The 17,152-nt window shown below is 38.6% G+C and overlaps 1 protein-coding gene across 1 annotated transcript; it reads left to right on the top strand.

Moving 5' to 3' along the window:
* The first annotated feature begins 2,061 nt into the window (after positions 1–2,061).
* On the top strand, positions 2,062–14,835 carry unk (unk zinc finger). The gene is made up of 15 exons (XM_046854226.1): positions 2,062–2,298; positions 3,162–3,371; positions 5,514–5,690; positions 5,784–5,914; positions 7,536–7,671; positions 8,896–9,013; positions 9,272–9,356; positions 9,584–9,786; positions 10,672–10,734; positions 10,872–11,031; positions 11,733–11,831; positions 12,251–12,436; positions 12,590–12,771; positions 13,196–13,456; positions 13,637–14,835. Exons 1-15 carry the CDS (start codon positions 2,162–2,164, stop codon positions 13,796–13,798), a joined length of 2,310 nt encoding a protein of 769 aa, XP_046710182.1. The 5' UTR covers positions 2,062–2,161; the 3' UTR covers positions 13,799–14,835.
* The last annotated feature ends 2,317 nt before the right edge of the window (positions 14,836–17,152 follow it).

Below are 17,152 nucleotides of genomic sequence, written 5' to 3'. Positions count from 1 at the left end.
ATAAAAGTGTTTCATTTGATTTATTCTATTTTAATTTTATAAAATATATTTTTTCCATTTATTTAATTTGATTTAATACATTTAATTTTTGCCAATTTATTTGATTTCTTAATTTAATCAACATTATAAAAAAGGGTATCGCATTAATTTGATTTCTATTTTATTTTTATAAAATATAATTTTATATATTTACCCAAGCTGACTATATATAAGATTTTTTTTTCAAACATTTTTCACTTATCTAATGTCCATCAATAATCATTTATGTAGATTTTAGATAATTCTAATAAACTGCAGCAGAGTTTATTAGTCTGGAAAAGGTTATAAAGTAATTTCTAAAGCTTTGGGACGCCAGTGAACCACAGTGAGAGCCATTATTCATAAATGGCAAAAACATGGAACAGTGGAGAACCTTCCCAGGAGTGACCAAATTTACACAGCGATGACTCATCCAAGAGGTCACTAAAGACCCCACAACAACATCCAAAGAACTGCAGACCTCACTTGCCTCAGTTAAGGTCAGTGTTCATGACCACCATAAAAAAGAGACGGCAAAAACGGTCTTCATGGCAGAGATCCAAGACGAAAACCGCGGCTGATCAAAAATGAACATAATGGTTCGTCTCAGTTTTGCCAGAAAACATCTTGATGATCCCCTTGATGAGACTTTTGGGAAAATACTCTGTGGACTGACTGAAAAGTTTAACTTCTTGGAAGGTGGGTCCCATTACGTCTGGCGTAAAAGTAACACTGCATTTCAGAAAAAGAACATCATACCAACAGTAAAATATGGTGGTGGTAGTGTGATGGTCTTTTGCTGCTTCAGGACCTGGAAGATTTGCTGTGGTAAATGGAAACATGAGATCTGCTGTTTACCAAAAAATCCTGAAGGAGAATGTCTGGCCATCTGTTCCTGACCTCAAGCTGAAGTGAACTTGGGTTCTGCAGCAGGACAATGATGCAAAACACACCAGCAAGTCCACCTCTAAATGGCTGAAGAAAAACAAAATGAAGACTTTGGAGTGGCCTAGTCAAAGTCCTGACCTGAATCCTATTGAGATGCTGTGGCATGACCTTAAAAAGGCGGTTCATGCTGGAAAACCCTCCAATGTGGCTGAATTACAACAATTCTGCATAGATGAGTGACCAAAGTTCCTCCACAGCACTGTAACAGACTCATTACAAGTTATCACAAACGCTTGATTGCAGTTGTTGCTGTTAAGGGCAGCGCAACCAGTTATTAGGTTTAGAGGGCAAACACTTTTTCACACAGGGCCATGTAGTTTTGGATTTAGTTTTCCCTCAATAATCAAAACCTTCATTTGTTGTGTTCACTTGTGTTATCTTTTACTAACATTTAAATTAGTTTGATAATCTTAAATATATATATATATATATATATATATATATATATATATATATATATATATATATATATATATATATATATATATATATATATATATAAAACATTATGACATTATACCATTATGACTGGTCAGTGAATATCACTGATTATCTCTTCATCATGGCACATGTTAGTAGGTGAGATGTATTAGGCAGCAAGTGAACATTTTGTTCTTAAATCTGATTTGATAGAAGCAGGAAAAATGGGAACGCGTAAGGATTTGAGTAAGTTTGTAAAGGGCTAAATTGTGGCTAGACGACTGGGTCAGAGCGTCTCCAAAACAGCAGTAAAAAGGGGGATCAACACAATATTAGACAGGTGCTCATAAAGTAAAGCCTGATCAGTGTGGTGCTCTAATGAAGTAGATCAGGGTGAAATATCTTTAAGGAGAAGAAACTCAGTATTGTTTATGCAGGAAAATCACTACTTATATATATAAATATATAAATTACTTTCTGCAAACGAGCCTATGGTCAGTTTCATATTTTATCTCAAGCTCCCCCTGCAGAATAAAGATTATTTATATCTTATATTAACACTTTCCGGTGATAGTGGCCTTAATTTTATTCGAACGTCATCAATATGAACCCGGAAGTTCTTTTTATAAAAAAAAAAAAAAAAAATCACACGTGGGGAGGGAGGGGGAGGGATACTCGGCGCATGCGCAGTTCGAAAAAGAAAGCAGGCTTGGGAGCTCGTAATAATTTTTAGCTTAAATAGTTGGATGGCGGTGATTTTTATTGGAATATAAAGATGTCCAAAGCGCATGGACAGGCCAGTGCACCGGCAGGCAACCAAGGAGCTTCATCATCCTCCTCCTCCTCTTCACCGCCTTTGTCTTCTCCCGCCAACGCTCTGCAGGCGCAGACCGAGAAGCCCCAGCACTACACGTACGTTTTACACACACACACGCGCGCGCACGCACGCACGCACGCTCTGAAATTGCTCTGTAACATGTTTACATGCCTTATTGTCCATTAAACCCCATCTCTCTTCCTTTATTCAGGCCTACACACAAATATACACACAGTCCCAATCCACTTCATACTGCCTACATTCAGTGCCCTACATCCTGTTCTACATAACGGCGTCTAGTGCCCTAGATAGTGCACTTTATATCCTTCAAGCAGTCGTTTGGAAAGGGTAGCAAGTTTTTTAAAAAGTTAACTCGCCATTTTTTAATTTTTTTATACATTCATTTTATGTCGAATAACCACTTGCTTAATTCAGTATTAAATGTTATTTTATGTATGTATGTGTGTATGTATATTTAATATTATATTATATATTAGTGTGTGTGTGTGTGTGTATAATCGCTGTATAATCCATATAAACTCTAATCATATATAATACATTTCTAATAGTACTCTTAAAGTACATGTGGACATTATACCCCAAAACAATAATAGTAAAAAAAACCTTTTATTTAATAAGCGTTTTAAAAATGTCTACAAAGCTGTAAAAATGTAAAAGTAAAGCTGCGAATTAATGAATATGCATGATATGTAAACTAGACACGCCCATACGCTCTTTGATCCTGAATATGCGTTTTTATATACACTGAAAGATGCGAATTTTGGGGGTATGTGTTCGAAATATTGGGCTAAAATGTCCCTATACAGTATGTCTACATCTAGCCATTGAACCTAAAAAAAAAATAAAAAATAATAATAATAATAATAATAATGAAAAGATTTCTGTTAAAATGTGCATATTTGTGTATTGGCCCCACCCTCTTGTTTTCCCCTTTCAGATATCTGAAGGAGTTTAGGACAGAGCAGTGTCCTCTGTTCGTACAGCACAAGTGCACTCAGCACCGGCCCTTCACCTGCTTCCATTGGCACTTCCTGAACCAGAGACGGAGACGGCCTATCCGCAGGCGGGACGGCTCGTTCAACTACAGTCCCGATGTTTACTGCGCCAAGTACGACGAGGGCACGGGCACCTGCCCCGACGGAGACGAGTAAGAAGAGGACGACCTTTGAGCACCTACTCCCAAAAAAAGCATGGTTTTAAACGTTAAGCCTAACTGTCCATGTTACGTTGTTCTTTGTTGTACGAGGGAAATTCGCAAATGTGTTTCTGTTGAAAAAATAGTTCAGCGTGTTTCAGTCTAAGCTCTTTGATGTAATTCCTTGTCATGTGGAAAGCATCGAAAGCTTATCACCTATGTTTTACTGTTGTAAGCATATTTAAAGGGCAGATTTTAAAAGCCATCCCAAAGCAGATACATCTCCCAAAACCTCCCTAAGACTTCATGAGGGTGAAACCTTGAGAGGAACGAGTACCAAAAGGGAACCCATCCTCATTTGGGTGACCCTGAATGTCCATTAGTTACAGTTCCATCATTGTTGGGGTGTACTGATCAGTGATGGGTGCTTAAATGCTGAACTGTTCATGCAAACTCTGGTCCTAAGCCTTTGTCGTAGATTGTGTATATTTATATATACAGTGGTGTGAAAGTTTCTTCCTTTTTTTTTTTTGCATGTTTCAGATCATCAAACTAATTTAAATATTAGTAAAAGATAACACAAGTGAACACAACATGCAGTTTTTAAATGAAGGTTTTTATTATTGAGGGAAAACTTAATCCAAAACTACATGGCCCCGTGTGAAAAAGTGTTTGCCCTTTAAACCTAATAACTGGTTGGGCCGTCCTCAGCAGCAACAACTGCAATCAAGCGTTTGTGATAACTTGTAATGAGTCTGTTACTGCGCTGTGGAGGATTTTTGGTCACTCATCTATGCAGAATTGTTGTAATTCAGCCACATTGGACGGTTTTCCAGCATGAACTGCCTTTTTAAGGTCATGCCACAGCATCTCAATAGGCTTCAGGTCAGGACTTTGACTAGGCCACTCCAAAGTCTTCATATTGTTTTTCTTCAGCCATTCAGAGGTGGACTTGCTGGTGTGTTTTGGATCGTTGTCCCCAAGTTCACTTCAGCTTGAGGTCAGAAACAGATAGCTGAATATTCTCCTCCAGGATCTTTTTTTTTTTTTTTTTTTTTTTTGATAAACAGCAGAATTCATGGTTCCAATTATTACTGCAAGTTTTCCAGGTCCTGAAACAGCAGAACAGCCCCAGACCATCACACCACCACCATATTTTACTGTTGGTATGATGTTCTTTTTTAAAATGTGGTGTTACTTTTACGCCAGACGTATTGGGACACACATCTTCCAAAAAGTTAAACTTTTGTCTTGTCAGTCCACAGAGTATTTTCCCAAAAGTCTTGGGGATCATCAAGATGTTTTCTGGCAAAACTGAGACGAGCCTTTTTTTGCTCAGCAGCGGTTTTCTTCTTGGAACTCTGCCCTGCAGACCATTTTCAGTCTCTTTCTTATGGTGGATTAATGATCACTGACCTTAACTGAGGAAAGAGAGATGTGCCGTTCTTTGAATGTTGTTGTGGGGTCTTTTGTGACCTCTTGGATGAGTCGTCGCTGTGCTCTTGCGGTAATTTTGGTCGGCCGGCCACTCCTGGAAAGGTTCTCCACTGTTCCAAGTTTTTGTCATTTGTGAATAATTTCTCTCACTGTGGTTCACTGGAGAATTAAAACTTTAGAAATGGCTTTATAACCTTTTCCAGACTGATAGATCTCCATTACTTTCATTCTCATTTGTTTCTGAAATTCTCTGATCCTCAGCATGATGTCTAGCTTTTGAGGATCTTTTTATCTACTTCACTTTGTCAGGCAGGTCCTATTTAAGAGATTTCTTGATTATGAACAGGTGTGGCAGTAATCAGGTCTGGGTGTGGTGAGAGAAATTTAGCTCCGTTGTTATAAACCACAGTTTTAACAGGGGGGGCAAACACTTTTTCACACGGGGCCATGTAGTTTTGGATTTTGTTTAATAATAAAAACGTTCATTTAAAAACCTGCATGTTTTGTTTACTTGTGTTATCTTTTACCAATATTTAAATTAGTTTGATGCTCTGAAACATTAAAGTGTAACAAACATGCAAAAAAAAAAAGAAATCAGGAAATAAGTCACTTTTTCACACCACTGTTTGTATAAATAAATAAATTTCAGGCTCTCAAATTAAACCTACCTTGTATTTTTCTCTCTCATCATGTGCTTTATGTCTTGTTCACATCTAGATGTCCTTACTTACACCGAACAGCCGGAGACACGGAGAGGCGCTATCACCTGCGCTACTATAAGACCGGCTCCTGTATTCATGAGACCGATACGAAAGGCCATTGCAGTAAAAACGGCCCCCACTGTGCTTTTGCTCACGGCTCTCATGACTTGCGATGTCCCGTCTATGATGTCAGGTATAACTAACACACACACACACACACACACACACATGCTGTCTTGGACAGAAGTGAAGAAGAGTGAAGCATAATAATGTAAATATCTTGCAGGGAGGTCCAGACTCTGGAGGTTCAGACAGGGTCGGGGTTGATGGAGAGCGGAGTGGGGGACGGACAGTCCGGATTAGTGGCCAGCGCTGCTCTTATAGAGAAGACTCTGAGCGAGGAGCCCCGATGGCAGGGTGAGGATCATCAGTAGTATTGCATCTTCTGATACATCAAACCCATCACTTCAGTGCACAGTGTAATTCAGCGTACGATATATTATCGTGTATGATAACATCGTAATTGTTCTTTTAGCAGGTTAGACTCGTGCACTTGTGTTCTTTTTCCTGCACGATTGGCTATTAGAGTTTAGAACAATCACAAAATGTAAGGTATGGGGCCAAAAATGTCAATTTTATATAATTTGTTGCAGTTAATCAATATTGCATGCGAAGTGTTTTATTTTTATATATATATATATATATATATATAAAATATATAATATATTACACTGTATTTTCCGGACTATAAGCCGCTACTTTTCCCACGTTTTGAACCCCGCGGCTTAAACAACAAGTCGGCTAATTTATGAATTTTTTCTGGGTTTTTCCCGGTTTCACAAACTTCAAGCCAAAAAACTGAGCCCCATAACATTAGACCAATGAAAAAACACACTTCACCTGTGTTCTGAGCTGCACGGCATGGGGAGAAAAAACGTTTTTTTTAAACGCACGACGATGCCAAAAGATAAACTCCTGAGAGAAATAGTTGTGAAAGGAAGGAGGAAGACAGTGAACAATGACTTTCTTGGTAGGCTACTGTTTAGATAGAAGCCGTTGTAGCGCGTTGAGTCTGGGTGAAGGGAGAGCTCGTTAACTCCAGTTACAACAGAAATCATATAAGCACAGACAGGTTTCCAAAACTTGTGCTTTTTTATTTTTCTTGGCAACAGCCTTACGGGTTAGTCAAAGAAACTTAGAAATGAGCATCAGAAAATAATAAGGACATATTCCTCGGTCTTGCACACATGCAGTAATACCGGAAAAAATGCAGTGCCATGCTCTTCCCAAAATACCGCTCTGCTCCTAAAGGAAGCGCAACATATTTCACCCGTTACACCGTGTGTAACGTGTCTTTCATTAAAGCCTGTGTAAAGCTCATTAGTTTCAGTGTAGACGCTTATTTATGTTAAAAAATAAAAATCTTTGTAAAATTCAGTGGGTGCAGCTTATATATGGGTGCGCTTAATAGCCCGGAAATTTCCTAATTTTTTTTCCTAAAATATTTGATACAATTTATATATAAATTATATTATAAAATATTGATTTTATTTGCTTGGCAACAGCCAAAATGTCTCTTCAGAATAAAACATGTTAAAAAGATGCACATTTGTTAAAAAATATATTAAAAAAAAAAATAGTTAAAAATAATTATTAAAGGTAAAAAAAACACAAAAAACCAAACAAACCCATAAAAGGTAAAAATCTGTTTAAGTTATTAGAAAAGTAAATTCCTGGAAATCTGGTAATGCTGTGAACTGACCACCAAACAATGAACAATTATTATCTAATTATCGTTATCCCAAACAAACCCCCCAATGAGATATAATAATTCTTTTGTTGTTGTTGTTGTTATCGCACACCATTAACTTTTCGGTCCAAACTGGTGTTCTTTTACAGACTTTTACAGGCTCTTTTTAAAATTATTAAAACACATTCAAGTAGCTACTCGAATCATCTTATAACCCTAAGAGTAATAAATAGAATGCATATGTTATGACATTGTGCTGTGAACCTTTTTCCTCCTGGCTGTCTGCAGATAACAGCTACGTGTTGTCGCACTATAAGACTGAGCTCTGTAAAAAGCCTCCTCGTCTGTGTCGACAAGGTTACGCCTGCCCCTACTACCACAACAGTAAAGACCGCAGACGCTGCCCTCACAAGCACAAATACAGGTACTCTTCCATAGGAGTAATACGCAATTAAATATACGGAATCATTTATAAAATTCCCTTTTAGTTCCAGGTGAGGATTGGATCTCCAGTTCGATTGGATGCTACATTGGAAATATTGTGCACTTTAGGGCATTGATCATATTTAGTATGGTGAGATTAGGGTCACATTCCATTATAATTACACCAATAGAGAAAAAGAATACAAATGTATTTATTTATTTATTTATTTATTTTATTTTATTTTTTCTTGGGTGGCTCAGAAACAATAAAAAGCCGCTCTCTTCTTTTTCTGCTTTGAATATTAAATCATAAAAAGGAACGAATGTGTCGTATTTGGCAGGGTTTTAACATTGTTTTTATTGGGATTTAAGAAAAAAAATGAACCGTGGACCAAATGACTGCTGAAAATATTTATGTAAATTGACCAATTTGCATACATTTCTTGTCACCGTATATGTATTTTACATATTTTACATTTCATACACCAAACATGTGTTTACTATAGGACGCTTTTTAAAATTTTTGAGATTTAGCTGCAGGAAACTGAAATAGAACTACTTCCACATAATTTGGGTGTATTTTTTGTTGACAGTATTTGATTAAGGAAAAAATCAGGTATAGATTTAATAGGCAGTAAAGTGTTTTTTAATTTTATCAATTGTTTTTTTTTTTTGTTTTTTTTTCCCCTTTCTAGATTATTATTATTTTTTTTTTTTACTTTATTGTATTTTTTAATTATTTCTTTTTATTCTTGCAATTATTTAGTTTCATTTGAACATTAATGCATCTTACAAATAAATTGTACCCTGTATAGTCTAACTTGCACACAGACTGTTCTGTGAAAGGTCTTCTACATCAGTGAAGCACATTTCGGGGCATTTGAATTATTTTCTACGGTCAGTAAAGACCCAGCTATTTTTATGGTCTTATGGTATGATTTTATTTGTTTTTTTATGGTCAGTCTGAATGCTTGATCTGATTGTCTGGAAGCATCAGTAGTTCAGTTTAATGTCTGTTCTGCATTATTGCGCTGCCTGATTAATAACTGAAACCACACTCACCTACATACATGATTTCCATATGAGTTTTATGGTGAATCTGATTGTCACACAATAATGTAATAATTTATATATAATAATTTTTTTTTCATTAAGACACGCCCACTGCAAACATCAGTGTCATCTTAAACCCGTTAATGTCCCTGGTACATGTTTGTGTTTGCAGGGCCTTGCCGTGTCCTTCAGTGAAGCACAGTGATGAGTGGGGTGACCCGAGTAAGTGTGAGAGCGGCGAGAGCTGCCAGTACTGTCACACTCGTACAGAGCAGCAGTTCCACCCTGAGGTACAGTACACCGCTCCTGAATCAGCAGTCGCCCAAAAGAAACGAGAGTAAATAGCAATTTGATCTGCCAATGAATCTCGTACGTTGTACAATTATGGATTGTAAAAAACATCGTAGAATACTCGATCGCTAAAACAATCGATAGCTAATATATCAAAATAAACTGAAAATTGTGCATTAAAAAAACTGATGAGTAGATTAAATTGTAAGAGGTGACACCATTACTGCCTGTCTAATCCGCTGTGGTTCTCCATGCAGATCTACAAATCCAGCAAATGCAATGATATGCAGCAGAGTGGCAGCTGTCCCAGAGGGCCTTTCTGCGCATTTGCCCACCTCGAGAGTAAGAACTCCGTCATTTCACCAATTACTTCTTAAGCAGACTGTGTGTAACATCACCAAGTCCAAATGTACACCAGTCTACCTTCACACCATCAACTAGTGTCAGGAGTTTAACTTTCAATGTAATATTTTCTTATAAAAATGTATACACTATGTATGCTATTAAGTAAAAAAACAATTTGATTTATGATCATTTATATGATGAATATTTTTCTTCACTTTCTCCAGAAGTGAGTGTGAGTGATAATCATCCTTTCCCAGAGTGCAGCTCCTCACCCTCAGCCTTCATTTCAGCACTCGCTGACAACGCTGAGCAAAGCCTTTTGGGAAGGATTTTGTATGAAGAGACCTCCATTTTGGATCCGCTCAATTCCATCTGGGCAGGAGAAGGGGGTTATGGGAAAGCTCCAGGCTTTGAGAGAGAGGATCAGGTTTTGTGGAATATTTTCTATTTTAATTTTTTCTTTAAGTAAATTGTCTGTGTAGACTTGTGAAATTGGGGTTTGGATTCATATACACATTAAATTCTCATTACCGTATTTTCCAGGCTAAAACACTGTTCTGTGTAAAAGCTAGAGGTCGATCGATAAATTTAACCAATAGCTAAATAGGATCGTAATTGCTGATAACCGATTAATTACCCAATAGTTTTTTAAAATGGATACTGGATTAAAAAACAACAAACATAACACTCCATGTAAAATATTATGTTATATTTTATTATACATAATACAACCTTTTATTACAAAAAACAGTACTGAATCATTAAAAATGTGTTAATCAAATAAATAGGAATATTAATTAACAAATATAATTCTATAATGAATAAATTAATGTAATATAGCTCTTTTTGTGCATTATGCTCACTCCATGCAGCGCGGTCTTGCATGTAAAAACAAACACGTAGTGTCAGTGATTCGCCCCTAGAGGCGGCTCTCGTATTGACAGCGTACCTTCTCAGCTGCGTCACCAAAGGACGCAACCCGGAAAAACTATCGATATGGATTTCTAGCCGATGGTTCTAGCAAATCAACTATCTGTGCCAATTAATCGGCATAACCGATGAATCGAAATCAACAGAATTTGAAATACTTAGTCCAGCTAACCCAAATCTCTAACCCTAACGTATTTGGCACCAAAATCAGGCCATATTTCTGAGGCTTTTTCTTCATTATGATGTTTGTTGTGGACAATAAGTGAATCTTTTGACTTGTATCTCCATGACTTTATCTACTGAAAAGCTATTAATGACTTGTCCATCTTTCTCCAAGGTGGTTTATTATTTAAATCCTGTTTTTTTTTGTTTTCTTTATTAGGCAAAACAGAAGACATATGCAATGGAACACCGCAATAAAGAAATCGGGTTACACAGCAAGCCGGTATTTTGATTTTACTTGACCTCTTTTGACATCATTTAAAGATTTATCTGATTATCATTACGAATTTCTTGTAGGTTTTTCTTTTTGTTTTTTTTATAAACATTTATGTTGTGTTTTTTAATGGTCTGCTGCTGTAGGAGCTCTCTGTGTTCCTGCCCGTGGGGAGCCCACTAAGTCTGTCATCCAGCGTGCCCTCCAGCCTGGCGGCGACTCCCCCCAGTCCTGCGCCTTCATCTAGCATGAATGCTAATGCACTGCCTTTCTACCCCACCAGCGACACAGTGGAGTCTGTAGTAGGTCAGTAGACATGAGTGCTGTTAATGAATAAAGTATAAATATAAAATAAGAGAAAGCAGTATTGGAGATGTGCAGACCTGCAGTAACTACAGAGGAATTAAGTTGATCAGTCACACCATGAAGTTATGGGAAAGAGTAGTGGAAGCCAGGCTGAGAGAAGAGGTGACCATCTGTGAGCAACAGTATGATTTCATGCAGAGGAAGAGCACCACAGATGCATTATTTGCTTTGAGAATGTTGATGGAGAAGTATAGAGAAGGTCAGTTGCATTGTGTGTTTGTGGATTTAGAGAAAGCGTACGACAGGGTGCTGAGAGAGGAGCTGTGGTATTGTAAGAGGAAGTCTGATGTAGCAGAGAAAATCATTTCAATTTTGTTTGCTTTTTACAATGAACATAATCCCAAATAGTTTTAGCTCTACAGAAACAGCTTGAAAATATGCATTGAATTTATAAAGTAGTCACTATAAGGTTACTATGGCAACAGTGGCTAGGAAAACTCCATTAGAGTCATCAATCATCTAACACTTTTGTTACTTGAAATCTATAAGAAGCCTAAAGCCACGAACTATTGTGTGTTACAAAGCACTTACACTGGAGACTCTGGAGACGTGGTGAAAAAGGCTTGGGGGGCTCATTTCTGGTACTATGGGTTTACATGTGGTGTTTTTTCTTTTTTTTTTTTGTTTTTTTTTTGGATCAGAGTCAGCACTGGATGATCTTGACCTAAATGCTTTTGGAGTGTCTGCTCTGGAGAAAAGTCTGGAGAGCAGCTCCATGCCCAGCATTGGACTCATGTTAGGTGAGCATCACTTACATCACTTTACATTTACAGCTTTTAGCTTTTTATGTCTGGGGATTGACCTGCATGAGCTACAGCTGAACAGTGAATTAAATAGTTATTGAACATGCAGATTTGGCATATTTCATTTGAATTGCTGTTCCAGTTCTAATGTCTTTGTATTCATGACAATTATAGGTTTATTGCTCTTTGAATTGGCTGTATGTGCCTTATGAAGCTATTATATTAACATTATATTCAACATTTTTCATTTACCACAATTATTTCTGCAAGAGAGGCCGTTATCATGACCAGCCTCCTCATATACATATTAAACGCATCTTGCTAATTCTGCTTTTTTTTTTATTAAAATATTTTTTCACAGCATAGTGGACTGGTGTTATTTTTTTTTTTAACTTATGTTTTGTTGCTCTAAACAGGAGGAAGTCAGCTTCAGAGTTCAGCTCCTGTTAACATCCCTGGATCCCTCAGCAGTCCCTCCCCTTTCAGATCCGCCTCTCCTTCTCCTCCAATCCGAGCTCACCCTTCTCCATTTCTGTCTGCCCAGTTACCACCGCCCAGCCAATCAGAGAGCAATTTTTTAGGATCGTCTCATAACTCTTTAGGTTTGTATACTTCTTCAGGTTTGCAGTTATATTATGTTGAATTTGTGCATCTAATTGGTCAGAGGGTGTTGATAGTCACGAGGTCGTTCTGTAACTAAAGCCCAGACAGTACCAATGAACCGTGTAGACTAACTTACCATATGTAATGTGTAGGTTTAAATGGAATGAGCAGTAGCATCTGGGAACATTTTCCCTTGGGCTGTTCTCCCGGGACACCCCCAGCCCTGCTCTCCACTGGAACCATGTTCTCCGAGGCCTCCCGTCTCAAACAGGAAGTGGAGGAGTCTCATAGGTTGCTGAAGCACTGGGACCACAGCTGGAGGCAAATGTCTCAGGTGGGTTTGAAACATTCCAGCAATCTTACAGTTGGAGGTCGCCCGATTAATCGGTACCGATAGTTGGATGCTGAAACTGTCGGATATAGGCAGAAATGCATGCTGATAGTTTTTCCAGCTTCTGGTTGCGTCATTATGTCAGGCGCCCTCTAGAGGCGAATCACCAACACAACGTCTTTGTTTTTACACGCAAGACGACGCGCTGCACGGAGAGCGCTATATTTATAATTTAATTATTATTATCATTTTTTTGTAATAAAGTTTAATACTACTTTACATGAAGTGTTGTTTGTTTGTTCGTTTAACCAGTATCCATTAAAAAAATGATTGTAATTAACAGCTGTTGAACTGATTAATCAGATTGTACATTGAAAGTACTTTTCTACAGGTGTGTGGGTGTGTGTTGATGTGTCATTGTGTGTAGTCATGGGCAGTACTGAAGGCAGATGCTGAAGAGGCTCGGTTGCTGGCGGGCCGGTTGGGGTTAGAGGCGGACAGAGCGCGTCAGGCTGAAGAGGAAGCCCAGGAACAGGTCTCGCTCCTGGAGGAGGCAGTGGAGAGCTTGCGCAGCTCTGATAACCCACGACTGCAGCTCCACCAGCTCCAGCTGTTGCACAAACTCCCTCTTAGCTCCATATGCAGCCTGCAAACTCAGATATGCACCTGCTTACGGACGGTAGAACAGGTACCGCACGCACGCACACACTAATATACAGTTTTTAGTGTTTTAACCACACCCTTGTTGACTTCCCCATTCACTTAGCAGTGTATGAGGGGAAGTTGATGAGGATTGGTTTCAACAGTTCCTGTTAAAACCCTATAACTTTTTTTTTTTCCTCCCCCCTCCCTTCTTTCTCTCTCTCAGGCCGTGTACAGGAAGCAGCGGTTATATTGCGTGTCATGCGAGGAGTTGGGATCCGTGGCATTGCCATGTCAGCACGGCGTGTGTTGCGAACGTTGCACGGCCGCGGCCGAATGCCCCGTGTGCGCCGAGCATCAGCAGAGCCTAAATCCTTCCCAGTCCTAATTAACAGCCATATAATGCTGATCCATTCCTCTATGCTTAGCACTGAACATCGCTCCCATCCTCCTCCTGGAGATTTAGTTCAATTTCAGCACAAATCCAACACTCCTGCAGCCAATCGCACCAGTAGTAAGCAAGCTTGATCGTAGCCAGGTGGGATTGCAAGTTACAAGTTGTACCAGTTAGCATTGGTTCAGTGTTTTTTATATCTCAAACATTTTCAATTATGATGTAATCTTGACTGGTTCATCTGGCTGCTATTATTATTTTTTTTTTAACTTAGCAGGATCTCCAGGAGAAGGTTTGAAATGGTCATGTAAAACCTTTTTACCTCAGCATTTAGTTCTCTCACACACAAACTCCACTGATCTTAGGAAGCAAATACGGGCAAGACCGAACAACCCGAACGCTTACACACATTCTGCTCCAATCTCTTATTTTACCCATGCCTAACACTACTCCTCAACTCAAAACCCCCCTTAGAGACATCACCTGGCCTTGTGTTGGATCCAACGAATGTTATGATTTGTCATGACAGCAATCAGGAATGCTCAGGAAGCACAGCATTTAAACTGTCACATAGAAACTACAAATAGGACTACAGTACCCTCTAACTTTAATGTGCCTCTTTCAACTCGGATCAAGTGTAGCTTTAATATTGATTTAAAAGCTCAGAAAAATATTTCGGGTTGCAAAGAGTACCTCAAAGCTCCGTTTGCTCACGGTTCACCTGATAGTACACCGTTTTGGGTGCAACCATTTTGGATCGTCTTAATCTTCAGTTTTAGACAGACATATCACAGTAGTATTACCCATAATGCTCTGTGAATTTAGGCTACGTATAAGTACCATTATGTATAGAGAGAGATTCTTTCGACTCAAAAAATGTATTGGTCAAAATGGATACCAAAGCGCATATACACTATATATTTTTCCAAAAGTATTGGGTCACCTGACGTTTCCTACTATTTGTGGTTCTTTTCCAAACTGTTACTACAAATCTGGAGGCACTCAGTTGTACAGGATGTCTTTTAGATGAGCTAAAATACAATTTTGCATTCACTTGAACTTGAAAACCCAAACCTGTTCCAGCATGGTGATGCCCCTGTGCACAAAGTGAGCTCCTTGAAGATCTGGTTTACATGCTTTGGAGAGGATGATCTTGAATGGTCTGTCGTTGAGCTCTGATCTCATCCCTACTAAACACCTTTGGGATGAATGTGAACACTGACTGTATCCCAGGTCTCCTCACTTACATCAGTACCTGCCTTTCGTCATACTCATGTGGCTGATGAACACAAATATCCATAAACACACTCCATAATCTAGTGGAACATCTTCCCAGAAGAGTGGAGGGAATTATGAGTGAATTTGGACTATATGTCTAATGCAATGCTCATAAACCACATACCGTACTTATGACCAGGTGACCCAAAACCTTTGGAAATAGTGTATATACACACACACACACACACACACATTTTGGATGCCACAAAAATCATCTTAATTACACATATATACAGTGTATATATAAATAGAGGTTTAATGGCACTCAAAATAAGTTAACGTTTTAATAAAAGTCCTACTAGGCCATGCATTATTATAATCTCGTGAGCACGACACAATTATTCTTGCCATAACAAAACCACGACTTAATTTTCTCGTGATCTTGACATAAACATTGTTTCCTTGTGATCAGTACTTAATTTTTCTGTGTATTTGGCAAAAGAACATGTTCTAGAGCCAGTATCATCACAGCATCATAGATGATCACATGTCTGTCAGCGATCGACAACTTACACTTAAGTGTCCGACACTTGAGAAGGACTCTGTCAGGAACTTTATTGTAGAAGACAATATAGTGACCCTCATTGTGTAGTCAGTTTCATCTACGGCCAACTTAAGGGTCCGGTGCGTCTGCATGGCTACCGATTGACGCATGAGAGATGCCGTTTGAATGGTTTGCAGCACAGAGCTATTTCTATTTTGACTCTTATGTCAAGATCACAAAAAAATTAAGTTCATCACGAGATAACCAGAAGTAGTATTCTATGAACCAAATGATTTATTTATCCAAGCCGGTGTCCCAGTCACTGCTGCCTCCTGTATAGTGCTCTATATTGATCTATGCGATTTCCAGTTCTTTTCACAATCTCCCCAGAAACTCCAGTGCCCCAGCATGCACAGTTCAACCTACAGTAATTAAGGTCCCAAACATTGACGTCTTTGGCTTCTATTTCTAAAGGCTGGCCTTACCCCAGGCTGAGATCTGCTCCCTGCTTCTTTCTCCTACATTCTTATATACAGCATATATGGCTCTTGGTTAGCATGGTTTTGTTTGTTTTGGTTTGTTTTTTTTCCCCCTAGAAGCAAATTATTAGTGGTAAAATAATGAATGTTAGTTTTTTTTTTTTTTTTGTAAGCTGAATTTTCAATATTGTTGTTCATAAATGGTGGGATGTGGGAACACAAATATCAGCCATATGAATGTTCTTTTTCTCTGCACTGTAATTCTTTGAGCTTGTATTTCTAGTCCATTGATCTGCTTTTTGTTTCGGAGTGTAAATCTTTTTTGCCTGAACACGCTGATTTTCCGGAACAGTCGATTAGATATTCACAGAGGTTGAAATGAACAATACCCTGTGAATGTGTCATTGATGAATGTTCAGGATGCACCAGTCGGACACCTGGTACTGATACGAGACCGATATGTGGATCGCCATATTGCAGGGTTTTTTTTTTTTTTTTTTTTAGGGATTTTTTTGTTTGTTGAATTCCATGAAATTTCTGAATATAGTTTGTGGGCAAAAGTTACACCTAAAGATCATATTAGTGTGTTTTGAACATTTCATTCCACAACTAAGAAAGAAAGCGCAGTAAAAATGTTTCTTCACATATCCTAGCGATGGGAAGCAGGGGTCAGAGCGCAGTGTCAGCCATGATACAGCCTGGAGCGGAGAGGGTTGGGGGCCTTGCACGGGGGAACGGGGGTGGCAGCTTGGCAATGCAGAGGCTTGAACCACCGACCTTCCGATCAGTAACCCAGAGCCTTAACCACTGAGCTACTACCTCCTCCCCTACAGTTTAGTTCCTTTATTTAGTTCCTGTTTGCTGTTAATGATCTCTTTTCACTCTTTTGTGAAGATTTTGAAGCGTAGTCAGTATTCAAATTTAACTCTTAAGGCGTTCACTAAGGTTCAGGTCAGAGCCTCTATAGGGGGCCACTTAAAATCCTCAACTTTAACCCATGTACTATATTTCCATGAAGTTGCACAGGGGTATCTTCATGCTGGAAGGTTTGTCAGTTTAAGTGAAGGAAAAATTTTATTCGAGCGCATCCAATACAATTATGTGCCT

Source organism: Silurus meridionalis, chromosome 7 (genome assembly GCF_014805685.1).
Source record: "Silurus meridionalis isolate SWU-2019-XX chromosome 7, ASM1480568v1, whole genome shotgun sequence".
NCBI classification, from domain to species: domain Eukaryota; kingdom Metazoa; phylum Chordata; class Actinopteri; order Siluriformes; family Siluridae; genus Silurus; species Silurus meridionalis.
The sequence above is the reverse complement of the archived record's forward strand: the minus strand, read 5'-3'. Positions and strand labels throughout refer to the sequence as shown.